Source organism: Sus scrofa, chromosome 13 (genome assembly GCF_054392235.1).
Source record: "Sus scrofa isolate SSC_HxYL_T2T_F1_AM1 chromosome 13, Sscrofa_HxYL_maternal_Yorkshire_Landrace_v2.0, whole genome shotgun sequence".
Classification (NCBI taxonomy): Eukaryota; Metazoa; Chordata; class Mammalia; order Artiodactyla; family Suidae; genus Sus; species Sus scrofa.
The window spans coordinates 113,161,605-113,177,499 of NC_139395.1; the positions used below are offsets into that span (position 1 = coordinate 113,161,605).

General features: G+C 39.0%; 1 protein-coding gene across 3 annotated transcripts in view; it reads left to right on the forward strand.

Annotated features, from left to right (window-relative positions):
- The first annotated feature begins 1,053 nt into the window (after nucleotides 1–1,053).
- GFM1 (G elongation factor mitochondrial 1) overlaps nucleotides 1,054–15,895 on the forward strand; it is a 44,498-nt gene continuing 29,656 nt past the window's right edge. For 2 of the 3 annotated variants that reach the window (XM_003358643.5, XM_013982167.3), the window contains exons 1-8: nucleotides 1,054–1,260; nucleotides 2,446–2,598; nucleotides 3,425–3,557; nucleotides 4,252–4,456; nucleotides 5,279–5,395; nucleotides 8,635–8,785; nucleotides 13,026–13,180; nucleotides 13,758–13,842. In XM_003358643.5, coding sequence (XP_003358691.1) covers nucleotides 1,168–1,260; nucleotides 2,446–2,598; nucleotides 3,425–3,557; nucleotides 4,252–4,456; nucleotides 5,279–5,395; nucleotides 8,635–8,785; nucleotides 13,026–13,180; nucleotides 13,758–13,842 — 1,092 coding nt within the window. In that variant the 5' untranslated portion in view covers nucleotides 1,054–1,167. Of the gene's footprint in view, nucleotides 1,261–2,445; nucleotides 2,599–3,424; nucleotides 3,558–4,251; nucleotides 4,457–5,278; nucleotides 5,560–7,270; nucleotides 8,786–13,025; nucleotides 13,181–13,757; nucleotides 13,843–15,895 lie in introns of all 3 variants that reach the window. The other variant, XM_084990092.1, reaches the window with a different exon arrangement.

Genomic DNA, 15,895 nt, shown 5'->3' on the forward strand with positions numbered 1-15,895 from the left:
AGCAAGAAGGCCAATGAGTCTGGAGGAGAACAGCAGGTGAAATAGGGCTGCAATGGCATAGCTGCTCAAACAAGGTCTTGTTTATTCTTAACCTTATTTTTAAATTTTTAAAATTTAGTTATTTAAAATTTAAAAGGAATTTTTAAAAACTTAGTTATGAAAAACTTCAAACCTATACAAAAGTAGAGATAACAGCAAATCACTGTTATGAGTGATTTCAGAGGGCAAAGGGTATAGCTTAAAACGATCCCTTCAGTTTTTCTATTGGGAGTAGGCTGAGAAGCCGCAGGGCAGCAGCAGTAAGATCAGTCAGGCTGTTAGAGTAAATTCCGTGAGAAAACAGCAATGCTTTGAGAGGTGGGGAGAAGCTGCGGGTTCTGAATCTATCTTTGAATGTAGTGCCCGTAGCATGTGGAAACAAAACCAGAAAAGTTGAAGAGTGGTGTCAAAAGGTGACGTTTTTGGTCTGGGCAACCAGAAGAACGGAATTCCTGTTTATCAGATGAAGATCTTGGGAGGATTCAGTGGAAGGTCATTAGCTCGTTTTTGGACATAATAATTTCGAGATGCCTCTAAGAGATCCAAGTGGAATCGTCAAGGATGCTGTCTTCTATAGAGACAGGACATATAATGTATAGGTACTGGACATATATATAGGTACTTAACATTAACCAAAGATGGAACATTTTGAAAAGAGAAAAACATTTGTGGATAGTTCATTATTTTTTTTTACCTTCTTTGCAAGTCATGTCCTATAGAGTATTTGTTCACATTTGTTGAAGTAGCATATGTAACAATTTTTCTTTTTTAAAAAAAACCTTAAGAACTATTTTAAACCTTTCTTCCCGTTGCTGTAGAGGCAAAAGAACCACGTTTAAAGGCCGCCGCTTTCCGGGAACATGCGAAAAGCGTGCTTAGCTCCGCAAAGTGGCTGCACTTTCTCTTCCAAGTCGGCAGAGGGCGTGCGGGCAGCGGAGGGTGCTGCTCAGTTCTGAGATCCGGAAGCCTCTCTCTCTTTCTTTTTTTTCTCCCCTCCTTTGCCTGCTTCTCCCCGGAAGTGCTCTTCCAGCACTGACTGCCGGCGTGACTTTGAACGCTTCTGGCAGTGGTGCAGGTTGCTGGGTACACCGGGCGCTGTGGGACTTTCGCGTCTATTCTACGCTCGCCATGAGGCTGCTGGGAGCCGCCGCCGCCGCCGCGGCCGTGGGGCGCGGGCCGCTCCCGCGGATCCCCGCTGCCCTCGGCTGGCCGGGGAAGCAGGTGCGACAGGGAACCAGGGACTGTCCCCAGGACTTTGCAGTGCCTCCGGGGCTGGAGAGGAAATGACACCCCTTCCCTCCCTGGCATCTCCGAATGCTAGCTGTTGACCTCTGTGCTGAAAAGCCCCTCGGTATCTGCACAGCCTTTGGTTATTTCTGAGCAACGTCTTGGTATCCTGGGAGGTTGGGCGGGCCTCCAATTCATGGTTACGCCTCTTATTATTGGTATACTTAGAAGAGGTGACTGAAGTGAAGGTCAAGACAACTGAAAAATTAGTGTGTCCTGGGCTTGAACTCAGGGCTTTTGACTCATTATCCAGTGCTTTTTTCACTACAGTGTCGGCGGGGCTCCCTGCTCCCTCTTTCAACCGACCTTCCCAGGACTTTTCTTTAATTATATGTCTGCCTTTTGTGGGGGTGTGGAGATGGGGCGCAAAGTGGAATAGTGTTAGGTAGGAGTTGAGCCTTTCCTGTCATGCAAACCACCTTCGCTTTGCTTGCTGGTATTCCTGGGATTTAATCAATGAAGCTAGTTTCCATTTAATATTTTACCCACCTTTTCAAGTTCTTCTGCTTCCCTTCTCCCAGAAGTGGCTGCAGTGCATTTTGGATGTTCACTCCTGTAGGGAGAGGTTTATATTGTGTCTTGATTTCATAAAAGGCTGGACCCTCACCACCATGGTAAATTAAAGTTATTGTTTTATGTCATTAATTTTTAGGCGATAGAAGGAATCGGAAACTTTTTGTGGGCCGCTTGAACCTATTGGCACCGCTGCATAGAGCGTATAAGTCCAAACATCTTTGCTAGCTCTGAAACTATTTTAAGGAGGAAGGGGGAAAAAATCAAAGTAAAATTTAAAGTGAAAACTGTATTTCCTATTAAAGCAGTTGTTGGGAACCATCTTTCTGATTTTATCAGCGCCGGTATATACTTTCAAATCTGTGCCATTTGGTAAAATTATCGGTCCTTTTTTATTTTATTTTATATGTCTTTTCTGCCATCTCTTGCAGTCTCTTTGATTATAGGAATTGCAGGTTGAGACATTCCCTCTTTTGCCTTTTCAGGCTATCTCATATGAAGTTTTGTGTCCATTGAATTTTCTTGGAGGAAGGATGTCCACTGAACCCTAATTGTCCACTGTTAGATCATAAAAAGTGCATTGAATTGAGTTCTCATTTTTTTCAGGCTAATTGGAAGATCTGCCGATGGTGTTCATCAGGGGTGATTCCTAATGAAAAGATACGAAATATTGGAATCTCAGCTCACATTGATTCTGGGAAAACTACATTAACAGAACGAGTGCTTTACTACACTGGTAGAATTGCAAAAATGCATGAGGTATGTGGTTCATGGTAGATTCCAGATTAGTTTTAAGAATGTTAAGTTGATATGTACTACCCTAAAGTAGCTATTAACATGATGTTTATATGCTTTTTTAAAATTTTTACGGCTGCACCTGCAGCATACGGAAGTGCCCAGGGCCAGATGTCAAATCAGAGCTGCAGCTGGAGCCTACACCACAGCCATGGCAATCATTTTAAACCTTTTTTCCCATTTAACAATATAAACGTCTCTGTAACATTTAAAAGCATGTAGAGTTCCCATTGTGGCTCAGTGGGTTAAGGACCTGATGTCTCCATGAGGATGCAGGTTTGAACCCTGGCCTCACTCAGTGGGTTAAGGATCTGGCATTGCCACAGGCTGCAGTGTAGGTCACAAATATGGCCCAAATCCAGCGTTGCCATGGCTGTGTGTAGGCCTCAGCTTGGGAACTTCGTAGGCTGTAAGTATGGCCATAAGAGCGGGCGGAGAAAATCCTTCTCACCCAGGCCTCAAAATCCACAAGTAGTACAGCAGAGAAAAATCTGTTCTCTGAACATCTGCTCACAGACTAATACAGGCTTGTGGGCAGGAACAGTGTAGCAGGAGGAAGGGTGGCTCCAGGTGATTGCTCCGTGGTAGCAGCTGCTGAAAACAACAATGAAAAAAGGCTTAGGGCAAAACCTGTAATCAGTTTTGTTTCATGAGATGATATAGTTTGACAATTAGGTTTCGCTGAAAACTGCATCAATTAACCATTTGTGTTCTGGTTCCATCTGTAAAGATTTCTTTCCTTCTTGGAATGCAGAGACAGAGAAGTCTGAATTGCTGTGCTTGTGTTTAGGTGAAAGGTAAAGATGGAGTTGGTGCTGTCATGGATTCCATGGAACTAGAGAGACAAAGAGGAATCACTATTCAGTCAGCGGCCACCTATACCTTGTGGAAAGATGTTAATATCAACATTATAGATACTCCTGGTGAGTTGAGTTCTTGGTTTCATTGTGGCTTGTTTTGGCAATGGCACATTTAGTTCTTTACTATGATTGAGCTTATTTTGAGTATTAAATAATACTCAAAAGTGTGACTATGAATTTATTATTAGAGAAATCTGACTTGGGATCTAGAGTACTTTATCCTTAAGGGGTTTCTTTGAAAAATAGTGCAAATTGTGACTAGGAAGGGTCTTACCTTTTACATGTTGCAGCTGATTCCAAGGATGCCCATGCTCTAGTATCTTTTTGAAATGATTTTGTGGGTCTCCTGGACTTTATGGTAAATAAATAATATTGGTGGTTTAAGGAATCCATATTTTAATTAGAAGACTTATGTAATGATCAGAGATAGAAAAACATTTACTTGTGCATGTTGTAAAACTTCACACTGTTTTGTTTTGTCTTTTTAGGGCCACACCCTCGGCATATGGAGATTCCTAGGCTAGGGGTCAAATCAGAGCTGTAGCTACTGGCCTACGCCACAGCCACAGCAATGCCAGATGTGAGCCATGTCTGCAACCTAAACCACAGCTCATGGCAACACCGGATCCTGAACCCACTGAGTGAGGCCAGGGATCAAACCTGCGTCCTCATGGTTACCAGTCCATTTCTGCTAAGCCATGATGGGAACTCCCACACTGTTTTTAAAGACCCTCTCACACCTCTCTGTCTCATTTAGGGCACGTGGACTTCACCATAGAAGTTGAAAGAGCCCTGAGAGTGCTGGATGGTGCGATCCTTGTTCTCTGTGCAGTCGGAGGGGTGCAGTGCCAGACCATGACTGTTAATCGTCAGATGCAGCGCTACAGTGTTCCATTTCTAACTTTCATTAACAAACTGGACCGAATGGGCTCCAACCCAACCAGGGCCCTGCAGCAAATGAGGTAATGAACCTTACAGCAGGGCATTGATCTGAATAACAACCATATCCAGAAGGACAGTTAATTCAGTGTCATTAGGATTTATCCTTTTCTTTTTTAAAATCCATCTATGTGATGGAATTCCTGTCGTGGCGTAGTGGAAACAAATCCGACTAGGAACCATGAGGTTTCAGGTTCAATCCCTGGCCTTGCTCAGGGGTTAAGGATCCAGCGTTGCCCTGAGCTGTGGTGTAGGTTGCAGACATGGCTTGGATCTGGCATAGCTGTGGCTCTGGCATAGGCTGGCAGCAACAACTCCAATTAGACCCCAGCCTGGGAACCTCCATACGCCTCGAGTGTGGCCCTAAAAGGACAAATAAGTAAATAAATAAAGATATCATGTTTTTTAAAAAAAATGGAGTTCCCTTCATGGCTCAGCAGTTAACGAATCCGACTAGGAACCATGAGGTTGCGGGTTCAATCCCTGGCCTTGCTCAGTGGGTTAAGGGTCCTCCGTTGCCGTGAGCTGTGGTGTAGGTTGTAGACGAGGCTTGGATCCCGAGTTGCTGTGGCTCTGGCGTAGGCCAGCGGCTAAAGCTCTGATTCGACCCCTAGCCTGGGAACCTCCATGTGCCATGGGACCAGACCTAAAAAAGGCAAAAAGACAAAAAAAAAAAAAAAAATCCATCCATGTGAAAGACTTATCTTAGTACATGCAACACTGAGATCTATAGCTTGGTTATTGGTCAGTTCCACAGATCTGCCATTGATTTCTTTTTATATTTATTAATCATTTCAAAGGGATTTGGGAAGAGAAAAGGATAAACGTGTGTTTTTATTTTTCAGGTCTAAACTTAATCATAATGCAGCACTTGTGCAGATACCCATTGGTTTGGAGGGTGATTTTAAAGGTATTATAGATCTTATTGAGGAACGAGCCATCTATTTTGATGGAGATTTTGGGTAAGTGTTAAAAATATACTATCAAAATCTTATATTTTAAAAAGTATTAAAGGGAAGGAAAAAGATGGGTTCTTAAACTTCTTTTCATGAAATGTGGTTGGAAGATGTAGTTCCTGTCGTGGCTCAGTGGTTAATGAATCTGACTAGGAACCATGAGATTTCGGGTTCAATCCCTGTCCTCCTCGCTCAGTGGGTTAAGTATCTGGCGTTGCTATGACCTGTGGTGTAGGTCACAGACACGACTTGGATCTGGCATTGCTGTGGCTTTGGAGTAGGCCGGCGGCTACAGATCTGATTTGACCCCTAGCCTGGGAACCTCCATATGCCGCAGGAGTGGCAAAGGCAAAAAGACTAAAAAAAATAAATAAATAAAATAAAATTTCCTCTTCCTACTTTATGGGATTTCAAAGATTAAAAGATCAGTACATAAGAGAAGTTAAAAATTGTGCAGATGGGGTTTGGGCAATAAGAGAAGCAAATTGGTGACTTTTGTTATGGTACTTGGTCAACTTTTGAGAGACCTTTGCATCCAAAGTGGTTATCAAACCACAGCATTCAGAAAAATCACTTGAAGAGCTTGTTAAAACACATCTCTGGATACACCTTCAGAGATGCTAATTAGTAGCTCTAGGATGGGGCCTGGAATTTGCATTTCTGGAAAGCTCCAGGAGGTGCTGATGTTTCAGGTCTGCAGAGCAAGGTTTGAGTGGCACTAATCCAGACAGTATGGGGAGTCATAAGTTAACCTTATTCTGGAGAGTGGCCCCAATAGTGGGGCATTTTCCCTAAAGGTCCTTTTTGAGGGATTTCCGTTCTTTGTTATGGAACTGGGATTGCTGGTCTAGCAGGTGGGTGAAGGGTATTGTGGTCAGTTAAGTATAGAATTTATCCTTACTGGCCATCTTGTAGGCAGGGAAAAGATGAAGATGTTTCTCTCTTTTTTTTGTGTTATAATTAAGTAGTGACAACTGAGTTTAGATATCACTCCTTAGAATGAAAGGGACAGGGATTTTTTTCAGGTTTATTCACTGCTACGTCCCCAGCTGTAGAACTGTCTGATACAAAATAGGGACTCAAATAATATTTGTAAGTAAATGACTAAATCTGCTTCCCCAGAATTAGCAAGCCACACGTTTCTGTCTTCTAAAGCAGAGGCTTTTTAAACTTTGTTATACATTGGCATGGCAGGTGGAACTTCTTAATGGACCTGCTGCCTTTCCTAGCCCTAGACCACTGGATGTGTGTGTGTGTGTGTGTGTGTGTATGTTGAAAGGAAGATTCTGACACGAAAGGCTAAGAACCAGAAGTTTCCCAGGATGGAAGAAATTAAGTTTGGGAGGTTGTGAAGAGCATTCTTCAGATAGTAAGATTTATTTTCTGACTGCTTGCAATTGTTTGCAATTAACTTCTTTTTCTTTTTTTCTTTTTTTCTTTTTGTTAAGGAATGTGTTTCCTGAAAAGCTTGTTATTTTTTGACATCAGATTTCATTTTTAAAGAATATTTTTTAGATGTTCAGACTGATGTTTCTAAGTATCAAGCATATCTGTTTCTTCTTGGTTGTGTATATTTTGTTTGTGATTCTTACCTATCTGCCCTAGAGGAATGGAAAATTAAGGTTAAGGTTGAAGAGTATGTCATATTTGGTAATTTTTTTTAAACTACAAAATAAGAGTTTTCTGCATTAAAAATGTAATTTGGTTTGTTTTTTTGTTTTTAATCTTTTTTTTAAGTTTTTAGGACCGCACTTGCAGCATATGGAGATTCCCAGGCTAGGGGTCTAATCAGAGCTATAGCTGCTGGCCTTCTCCAGAGCCACAGCAATGCCAGATGCAAGCCGTGTCCGTGACCTACACCACTGCTCAGGGCAACGCCAGATTCTTAACCCCTGAGCGAGGCCAGGAATCAAACCTCATGGTTCCTAGTCGGATTCATTTCCACTGTGCCACAACAGGAACTCCTGGTTTGTTATTAATGAAAAGGAATAGTCAAGCCTCTAATCCTACATATTATAGACTGATATTCTGATTAATTTTGCTGATAGAATTTTCAGGTACAGTTGATCCTTGAACAACGTGGGGGTTAGAGGTGCTGTCTCCCCACGCAGTCAAAAATCCAAGTATAACTTTTGACTTCTCCAAAACTTACTAATAGCCTACTATTGACTAGGAGGCTTATCAATAACACCGATAGTCAGTTGACACATATTTTGTATGTAATATGTATTACATAGTGTATTTTTACAATAAAGTAAGCTGGAGAAAAGAAAGTGTTAAGAAAGCTGAAGAAAAAGTTGTAAGGAAGAGAAAATGCATTTACAATACTGTATTATATTTATCCATATGGTAAGTTTATGTCATCTGTTTATAAGATGAAGCATCTGTCAGTACCTACATCAATATTAGGACTCAAAGCACTGTAGATGTTAATGTATTGCTAATACTAGATATAAAAAATGAGAAGATATTATGAAAAGAAATTCATATTTATTTATAGGTATAACATTAATAAGGAAGAAGCAGCAATATGATTGCTTTATGGTAGCCTGGTGTAATTAATGTGATGCAGTGGCCTAGACTATATGCAAATGAATGAGTCATTACAAAATTTTTCTGGTATGTGATATTATATTTATAATGTAATATTAGAAGCTTTATGACTTTTTAAAAGTGATTTAAGATTTAAGTTTAAAAAACTTAATATAAAAATTGCTTAATGATGGATGATATACAGTTTCTTCAATTATGTGAGAGAAGCAGGCTATGGTTATGTAATTCTTTGAAAGCAAAATTACAAAACAGTAAGAAAACACATTGTTAATTTCATATTAAATATCACTCACCTTATATCTATGTAAGGATTGGCTATCCACTTCAATACAAGTCTTGCACACAATGTTCATATATTTTTGCATTTTATTGGAAAAAAATCCATGTATAAGTGGACCTGTACAGGTCAAACCTGTATTGTATTTATGGGCTTTGGAGTCAGATTGGCTTTGAATCATGGCTCATCCATTTTCTAGTGCAACCTTGAGTAGTTTGCTTGTTTTAAAGTATTTTGCCCACTATTCCGTCTGAATTTTAAAAATATACATTAGTCTTACTTGTGGTTTTAATGCAGATATATCAGAGCACTTACCTAAAAAATATTTTGACCATTATTTTATCTTTTTCACTGATGCTTTGTATGTTTAATTGAATATTCTTAAAGTACCAAAATAACATATTTCTACTCTTAGTCAGATTGTTCGATATGGGGAAATTCCAGCAGAATTCAGGGCAGCAGCCTCTGACCATCGGCAGGAGCTGATTGAATCTGTTGCTAATTCAGATGAGCAACTTGGAGAGATGTTTCTGGAAGAAAAAATTCCCTCAGCTTCTGATTTAAAGGCAAGTGTTCTCAAAATATGTCTCGTATGGAAGTTCCCGTCATGGCTCATCGGTAACAAACCTGACTAGTATCCGTGAAGACATGGGTTCAATCCTTGGCCTTGCTTAGTGGGTTAAGGATCCAATGTTGCTGTGCACTATGGTCTAGGTCCCAGACATGGCTTGGATCTTGCGATGTGCTGGCTGTGGTGGAGGCCAGCAACTGCAGCTCCCAATTCGACCCCTAGTCTGGGAACTTTCTTATGTGGTAGGTGCAGCCCTAAAAAAAAAAATATGTATATGTCATGTGTAAACAAGAAAAAGAGCAGTTTTGTTTTGTTTTTGTGCAGGGAAGGGACTTTCATGAATGAGTTTTATTGGTGAAATCTAATAAGTAAAGTTATTTAACACTTTGATTTCTTCAAATAATACTTGGTTTGGCATATTTCTTTTTTTTTTTAAGGTAATGAATTATGTAAAATGGGAAAGGAGTCATAATTTGTTCTAGAAAAAAAAGATACTTAAACAGCCAACTTCTAGGACATACCCTTATTAAGAAAAAAGAAACTAGAAATGTTACAGCAATAAGACAAGGCAGCTAAATGTTTGCAGACTATGTTGGTACTTAGATCACTATGTTATTTGGAAGGCTGTAGATATTCCTTTTCTTGATTATTCAGCTCTTTAAAAATAGAGAAGATCCCTGCCTAAGCCTGGCATTAAGTTTTTGGATAGACATTTCTCCATAGAAGATAACAAATGGCCAGTAAGCACATGAAAAGATGTTCAACATCACTAATCATTAGGGAAAGCAAATCAAAAGTAATAGCCATCCTAACTAATAAAGTGCTATCTCAATGAGATAATTCAAAAACAAAATAACAAGTGTTGGTGAAGATGTGGAGAAATTGGAACCCTTGTGCATTGCTGGTGGAGCTGTAAAATTATGCATCTGCTGTGGAAAACATAGTGATTTGGATTCAGATGTGTTTATACTGATGTTGATAGCAGTGTCATTCACAATAACCAAAAGGTGAAATCAACCTGATGTCCATCAGTGGATAAATGGTTAAACAAAATTGGTATATTCGTACAATGGAGTATTATTTGGCCTTAAAAAGGAATCGAATTCTGATACTTGCTATGATATGGATGAGCCTTGGGAATATTATGTAAAGTGAAATAAGCCAGACATACAAGAACAAATGTTATATGATTCCACTTATATGAGGTACCCAGAACAATTAAATTCCTAGAGGCAGAAGGTAGAGTGGTTACCAGAGGCTGGAGGAAGGCAGAATGGGGAGTTCAGTGGGTACAGAATTTCAGTTTGAGATGATGAAAAGTTCTGGAATGGAAAGTAGTGACAGCAGTGTGAATATACTTAATGCACTGAACTGTACACTTACCGTACACTTAAAAATGGTTAAAATGGCCAATTTGGTTATGTATATCTTAGCAATAATTTTTAAAAGCTGATATTTATTTTGCCAGACTACTTGATGCACTTGGCAGAAATCAGATAAGTTACTATTATGTGTCAGACATTGCACTCAGAGAGTTTACAGATCAAATGCAGAAGGACAAAACCCTATTGAAGCTGAGGTACTTGCTGATATCTCATAGCTTGAGTTCTTTACCATTCACAGCTGAGGCCTTCCCAGCTCAGCTCTCTGATGAGTAAGGAACACCATGTAGGAAGGTATGGGTCCAGGCCTTTAATAAAATCAAGCACTGTATCCTGGGAACCACAATAGAGAGTTAGGTTTTGATTTATTAAAGGGACTGTGTCAGGGGTCCCCAGGACTGCTCTCAGATTCTGTGACTCACTAGGAGTAAGGACTCAGCACATAATCACATTCAGCTATCATTTATTACAGTAAAAGGCTACAAAGCAAAATCAGCAAAGGGAAAAGGCATATGAGGTGAAGTCCAGCAGAAACCAAGCATCAGTGTCCAGGCATCCTCTCCCATGGAATCTTGCAGGGCAAAACTGGAATGGAAAGTGGTGACTTCCTCCAGAAGCAAGTTGTCATTGCACCTCTGAAGTGTTGTCTGCCAGGGAAGCTCATTAGAAACTTAGTGCCCAAGGTTTTATTGGGGGCTGGTAACATTGACACCCCCTGCTTGTCATGTACCAAATTCCAAACTCCCAAAAGGAGTTTGCGCATATCTCGTTGTTTGTACAAACAGTAGTGAGACTGTGAACCAGTCTTACCAGTTCTGGGAATGCTGGGAACCCCCGTGAAATCCAGATTCCCGGACTCCAGCCAGGGGCCAGCCGTTCAAAAAGGCCTTTCTAAGGAGAGCACTTTCAGTCCTGCATTATTTACTGTTTTCTGCATAGGATACATCGGTGTAGTTTAGTTTCTGTATTGTTGTTGGCTGTGTTATTATTAGGGACAGTGGAAAAGCAACAATTATAAAGTATGAATGTGATTCTTATAAAAATAAGAGAAACATGAGGAGAAATAAAGCCTTCATTAGGCTGCTATAGGGTTAATTTTAATTTTTCTCCTTTTTTTCTATTTGTTCCCCACTCTTATATGTTTCTCTATTCAATGGATGTAAAGTAAGCTAGTAAGATTCATATGACCCTACTTTTGCATGTAAGGGAGGATTGGAAAGTCAAAGATGTGATCTTGTGACCTAGCGTAGCCTCAGTGGTAAGTGACCAAGCCATTTTCCTAGCAACAGCAAAAGCAAGTGTTTAAGGTAGTTTCAGATAGTAATTGCTTTCTTGCCATGCTTATGTTCTCCTTTTTATACTCTTACTATGTTCAGCTATTATCCTACTTTTTACTGTGAGGTTTAGAATTTTACTTTTTTGGGGGGAGAGGGCAACTAATTTTCTGGGTTTTTTTCCTGAGGACTGAGAAATTATTGTATGCTGCTCTGTATTTCTGTGGTGGTGGGTTGTGGCAACAGCACGACTATTGGCCTCTTGCGCTAGAGCTAAAGCTCTGAAGCTCTCTCTGGGGCCTGCTTAGCCAGTAGCCCCTGAAGCATGAGGCTGCGACATGTGGATGGTGCTTGTACAAGGGGTTGGGACAAGACCAGGAGGCCATTATTATTTTTTTTTTTGTCTTTTTGTTGTTGTTGTTGTTGTTGTTGTTGTTGCTATTTCTTGGGCCGCTCCCACAGCATATGGAGGTTCCCAGGCTAGGGGTTGAATCGGAGCTGTAGCCACCGGCCTACGCCAGAGCCACAGCAACGTGGGATCCGAGCCGCGTCTGCAACCTACACCACAGCTCACGGCAACGCTGGATCGTTAACCCACTGAGCAAGGGCAGGGACCGAGCCCGCAACCTCATGGTTCCTAGTCGGATTCGTTAACCACTGCGCCACGACGGGAACTCCATGGATGCCATTATTTTAAAGCCTGTTGCTATAATGGCCCCTAGTATATGAGTGATTTTATTGTTTGGCTTCCTTTGTATGTCCTTTAAAAAAATAAATAAATAAGTATTTTCTTAATAGATAATACTTTCAAATGGTTTATACAAAGGTACACAATAAAGACTCGACCCAGCTCCTGTCTGCCCAGTTCTCTGCCCCATCCCTAAAATAGGTTGCCAGTTAATAGTATCTGGTGTATCTCTCCAGAGGGTTTTGGGTTTTTTTTGTTTTTGTTTTTGGTTTTTTTTTGCATATATATTGCTTTCTCCTTTGTTTTTGTTTTTTTTGTTTTGCTTTTTAGGGCCAACCCCTCAGCATATGGAGGTTCCCAGGCTAGGGGTTGAATCGGAGCTGTATCCACTGGCCTACACCACAGCCACAGCAACGTCAGATCTGAGCCACATCTGCAACCTATATCACAGCTCATGGCAACACTGGCTCCTTAACCCACTGAGCAAGGCCAGAGATGGATACTAGTCAGATTCGTTTCTGCTGAGCCAGGATGTGAACTCCTCTCCTCTGCTGTATACAATTGCTAGCATACTGTTTACATTATTCTGTGTTTGTGTTTTTGTGTGTTTTTGGTTTTGGTTTTTTTTTTTGCTACATTGAAAGTTAATGACATTCCAAGAGAATTGAAAGCAATAGCACAATGTTGAAAGTTAAATCACTTTACTTCTCTTTTTTTTTTTTGTATTTTGATCTTAAGTTATACAGATTCTAATTCTAGTTTCCACCAGAGACCAGAGCCAGTACTACAAAGTCTATCAATTCTTTTCATTCATTTGTTCTGTAATTGATCTGAAATCACCTCAAAATGTAATTTCAAGATAAGCTAATTGTTAATTTTTTTCTTTTGTAGCTTGCAATTCGAAGAGCTACTATAAATAGGTCATTTACTCCTGTCTTTTTGGGAAGTGCCTTGAAGAACAAAGGAGTTCAGCCTCTTTTAGATGCTGTTGTAGAATACCTCCCCAATCCATCTGAAGTCCAGAATTATGCTATACTCAATCAGGAGTAAGTCTTGGAAATTGATTATTAGTTATGCATAAAGACCTTAACATTTGTGCACTATGAAAGAATTTAAGAATGGTTCTAGTAGTTGTGTTTATGGGTTTTTTTCAGTAATTTACAAAAACCAATCTCCATTCCTACTGGGTAACAATTTTGGCGTAAAGAAGAACATTTATTATTATACCTTCCCGTATCATATTCTGTTTGTAAGTTAGAAATATGATTTGTTTCATTATGTATCAAGATTTACATTATTAGAAAATTTTCTCGTTTGGAACCAGTCACATGTATTTTTTTGATGCTTTAAAAAAACAAAAAAATTTTAAGCCCTCATTAATTGTTTTTCTTTTTCTGCCAGACTGTTTTTTTGGGTATTATTCTACTCTGGTCCTATCACAATGTAGTAACTAAGGCCAGAAAAGTTATTTTCGATCTTTCAGTGAAATTTCCCTTATGTGTAAGCTCAGAAATGTTTAGCACACATATGCTTTTTATCAGATGATACACTGATGAAGCAAATTGGTACAAAAAGAAGTATCATCTGTTGCATGTCATAAATGTATATTTCTTTTGTTTTAAGTGACTCACAAGAGAAAACGAAAATCTTAATGAACTCCAAAAGAGATGATTCCCATCCATTTGTAGGCCTGGCTTTTAAACTGGAGGTAAGTTCCTTTCTAATGTATATAATTGCTCAGTGTAGAAATTTTTTTTTTTTTCAGGCTTTTACTCCTATTACTAAATGACTCTTAGGAAAGATTTGGTTACAGGTTTCTCCACTGTAAAATTATTTCCCTGCCCCCCCGTTCCTTACGGACTATCTAGAAGAAGGTTACTGTGTGTAGCCTACACTTAAGGAGTGGGGAATTATGCTCTTCCTCCTTGAGGGAGCGGAATATATGTCAGTTATTTGGAACTCTTCTGTATGGGAGAGTTGTCTTTTCTCCTCCATGTATTTATTTATTCAAACATTTATTTATATCATTATGGGCATATGGATATTTATTTTGTACTTTGAGTTATAATCCAGTAGCATGATACTTACTTTGTTGTCAGATTGGCCAGGTTTGGCCGTTGGAGCTCTATAGTTGGCTTCTGTGTCCCTTTGACATTCCCCAGTGTTTTGCTTTTCTGAATACTTCCATAAACTTCCTTTCTGGCTATACAGGATGCTGCAGGCTTATGTTGTATGTTCCCCACCTCTTCCCTAAAATCTGCCATATCTCTAAGAGCCCTGGTTCCTTTTAATTTTTAATGGTATTAGAAACCAAGATTTGGGGACTGAGTGTGCCTCTTGTTGTGGTATTGTTGCTTCTGTTTATAGTATTTTAAGTGGGAGAAGAAAGTGGATAAGTTGGAAGTGTTAAAGAGTGGTTATCTCTGGGATGGAATAATATTGGGTAAGTGGGGCTTTTCCCTAGTTTTAATTTTTATTTTTTTCATTTTAAAAAATGTATTTATTTTTGGCTATGCCCAAAGCATGTGGAGGTTCCTGGGCCAGGGATCAAACTCATGCCACAACAGCGACCCAAGCCACTGCAGTGACAACTCCAAATCTTTAACCCACTGTGCCACAAGGAAACTCCTATTTTAAAAATTTTACAGCGTGCTTATTACTTTCAAAATCAGAAAGTCATTTTATTTATTTATTTACTTTATTTCTTTTATTTTTGGCTGCATCTGCAGCATGTGTAAATTCCCAGGCCAAGGATCAAACCTTCACTATAGCAGTGACTGGAGTCACAGCAATGAAAATGCCAGATTCTTAACCACTGAGCCACCAGGGAGCTCCCAGAAAATGTCATTTTAAATTAAAGAGTAGAAATAACATTGCAGCGACAATTTTTACTGTAAAACTTTTAAATGTATTTAGAAATACTTTCTTAGGATTCCCAGAATAGTGATTATTAAGTAAAAGATATGGAATGGAACATTTTAATATTTATTGGTTTATATTGCTGGCTTGCTTTCATACTCTCAGAATTAATGTACATATTATTCAATAAATCATTATCAGCATTGAGTATTATTTATTAAAAATTATTAGATTTCATAAATGAAAATGATATTTTAATTCTTCATCTTGCCTTAATTCCTAATGATAGAGAACATTATCACATATATTCATTATGCAATTGTATTTCCTCTTTTTTGATTGTCTCCTTATTCCTTTTATCTTCCATTTTTAAAAATTAGAGTCAAAATGTTCTACTTATTTGTATGAGCCTTTCTCTAATCAAGTTTTTTAAAAAATGATTCGCAGGTTAAAGTTTACATAGGTCAACCATATCAGTCCTTGTCTTTAGTCATTTTCTCATTTTTCACATTATAAATCTTCCTCTTGGATTATATATGTAAATATTTACTTTTGTCTCTTCTACTTTTTGTGGTGGGGTTTTTTGTTTTTTTCATTGTTAATCAAGTTGGAATTTGTTTTGCTAAATGCTGTGAGGTAGGATCTAAATGTATCTCTCTGCCTCCAAATGGAAGACTAATTGTCCAGTTACAGTTTTTCAACAATGTTATATGTTTTCATTGATTGTCATGTCTCCATTATCATCTGTTGACAAATTAAACATTTTAGAGATTTATACCATATTCTATGGGCTGTTTTTATATCAGAGTTATTTTTTATTTTTATCCATTCTAAATAAGTTTTAAAATGACTAAAATGTTTAAAAATTCCTTTTAGGATTTTGATTGCTATTGTGTTAGACC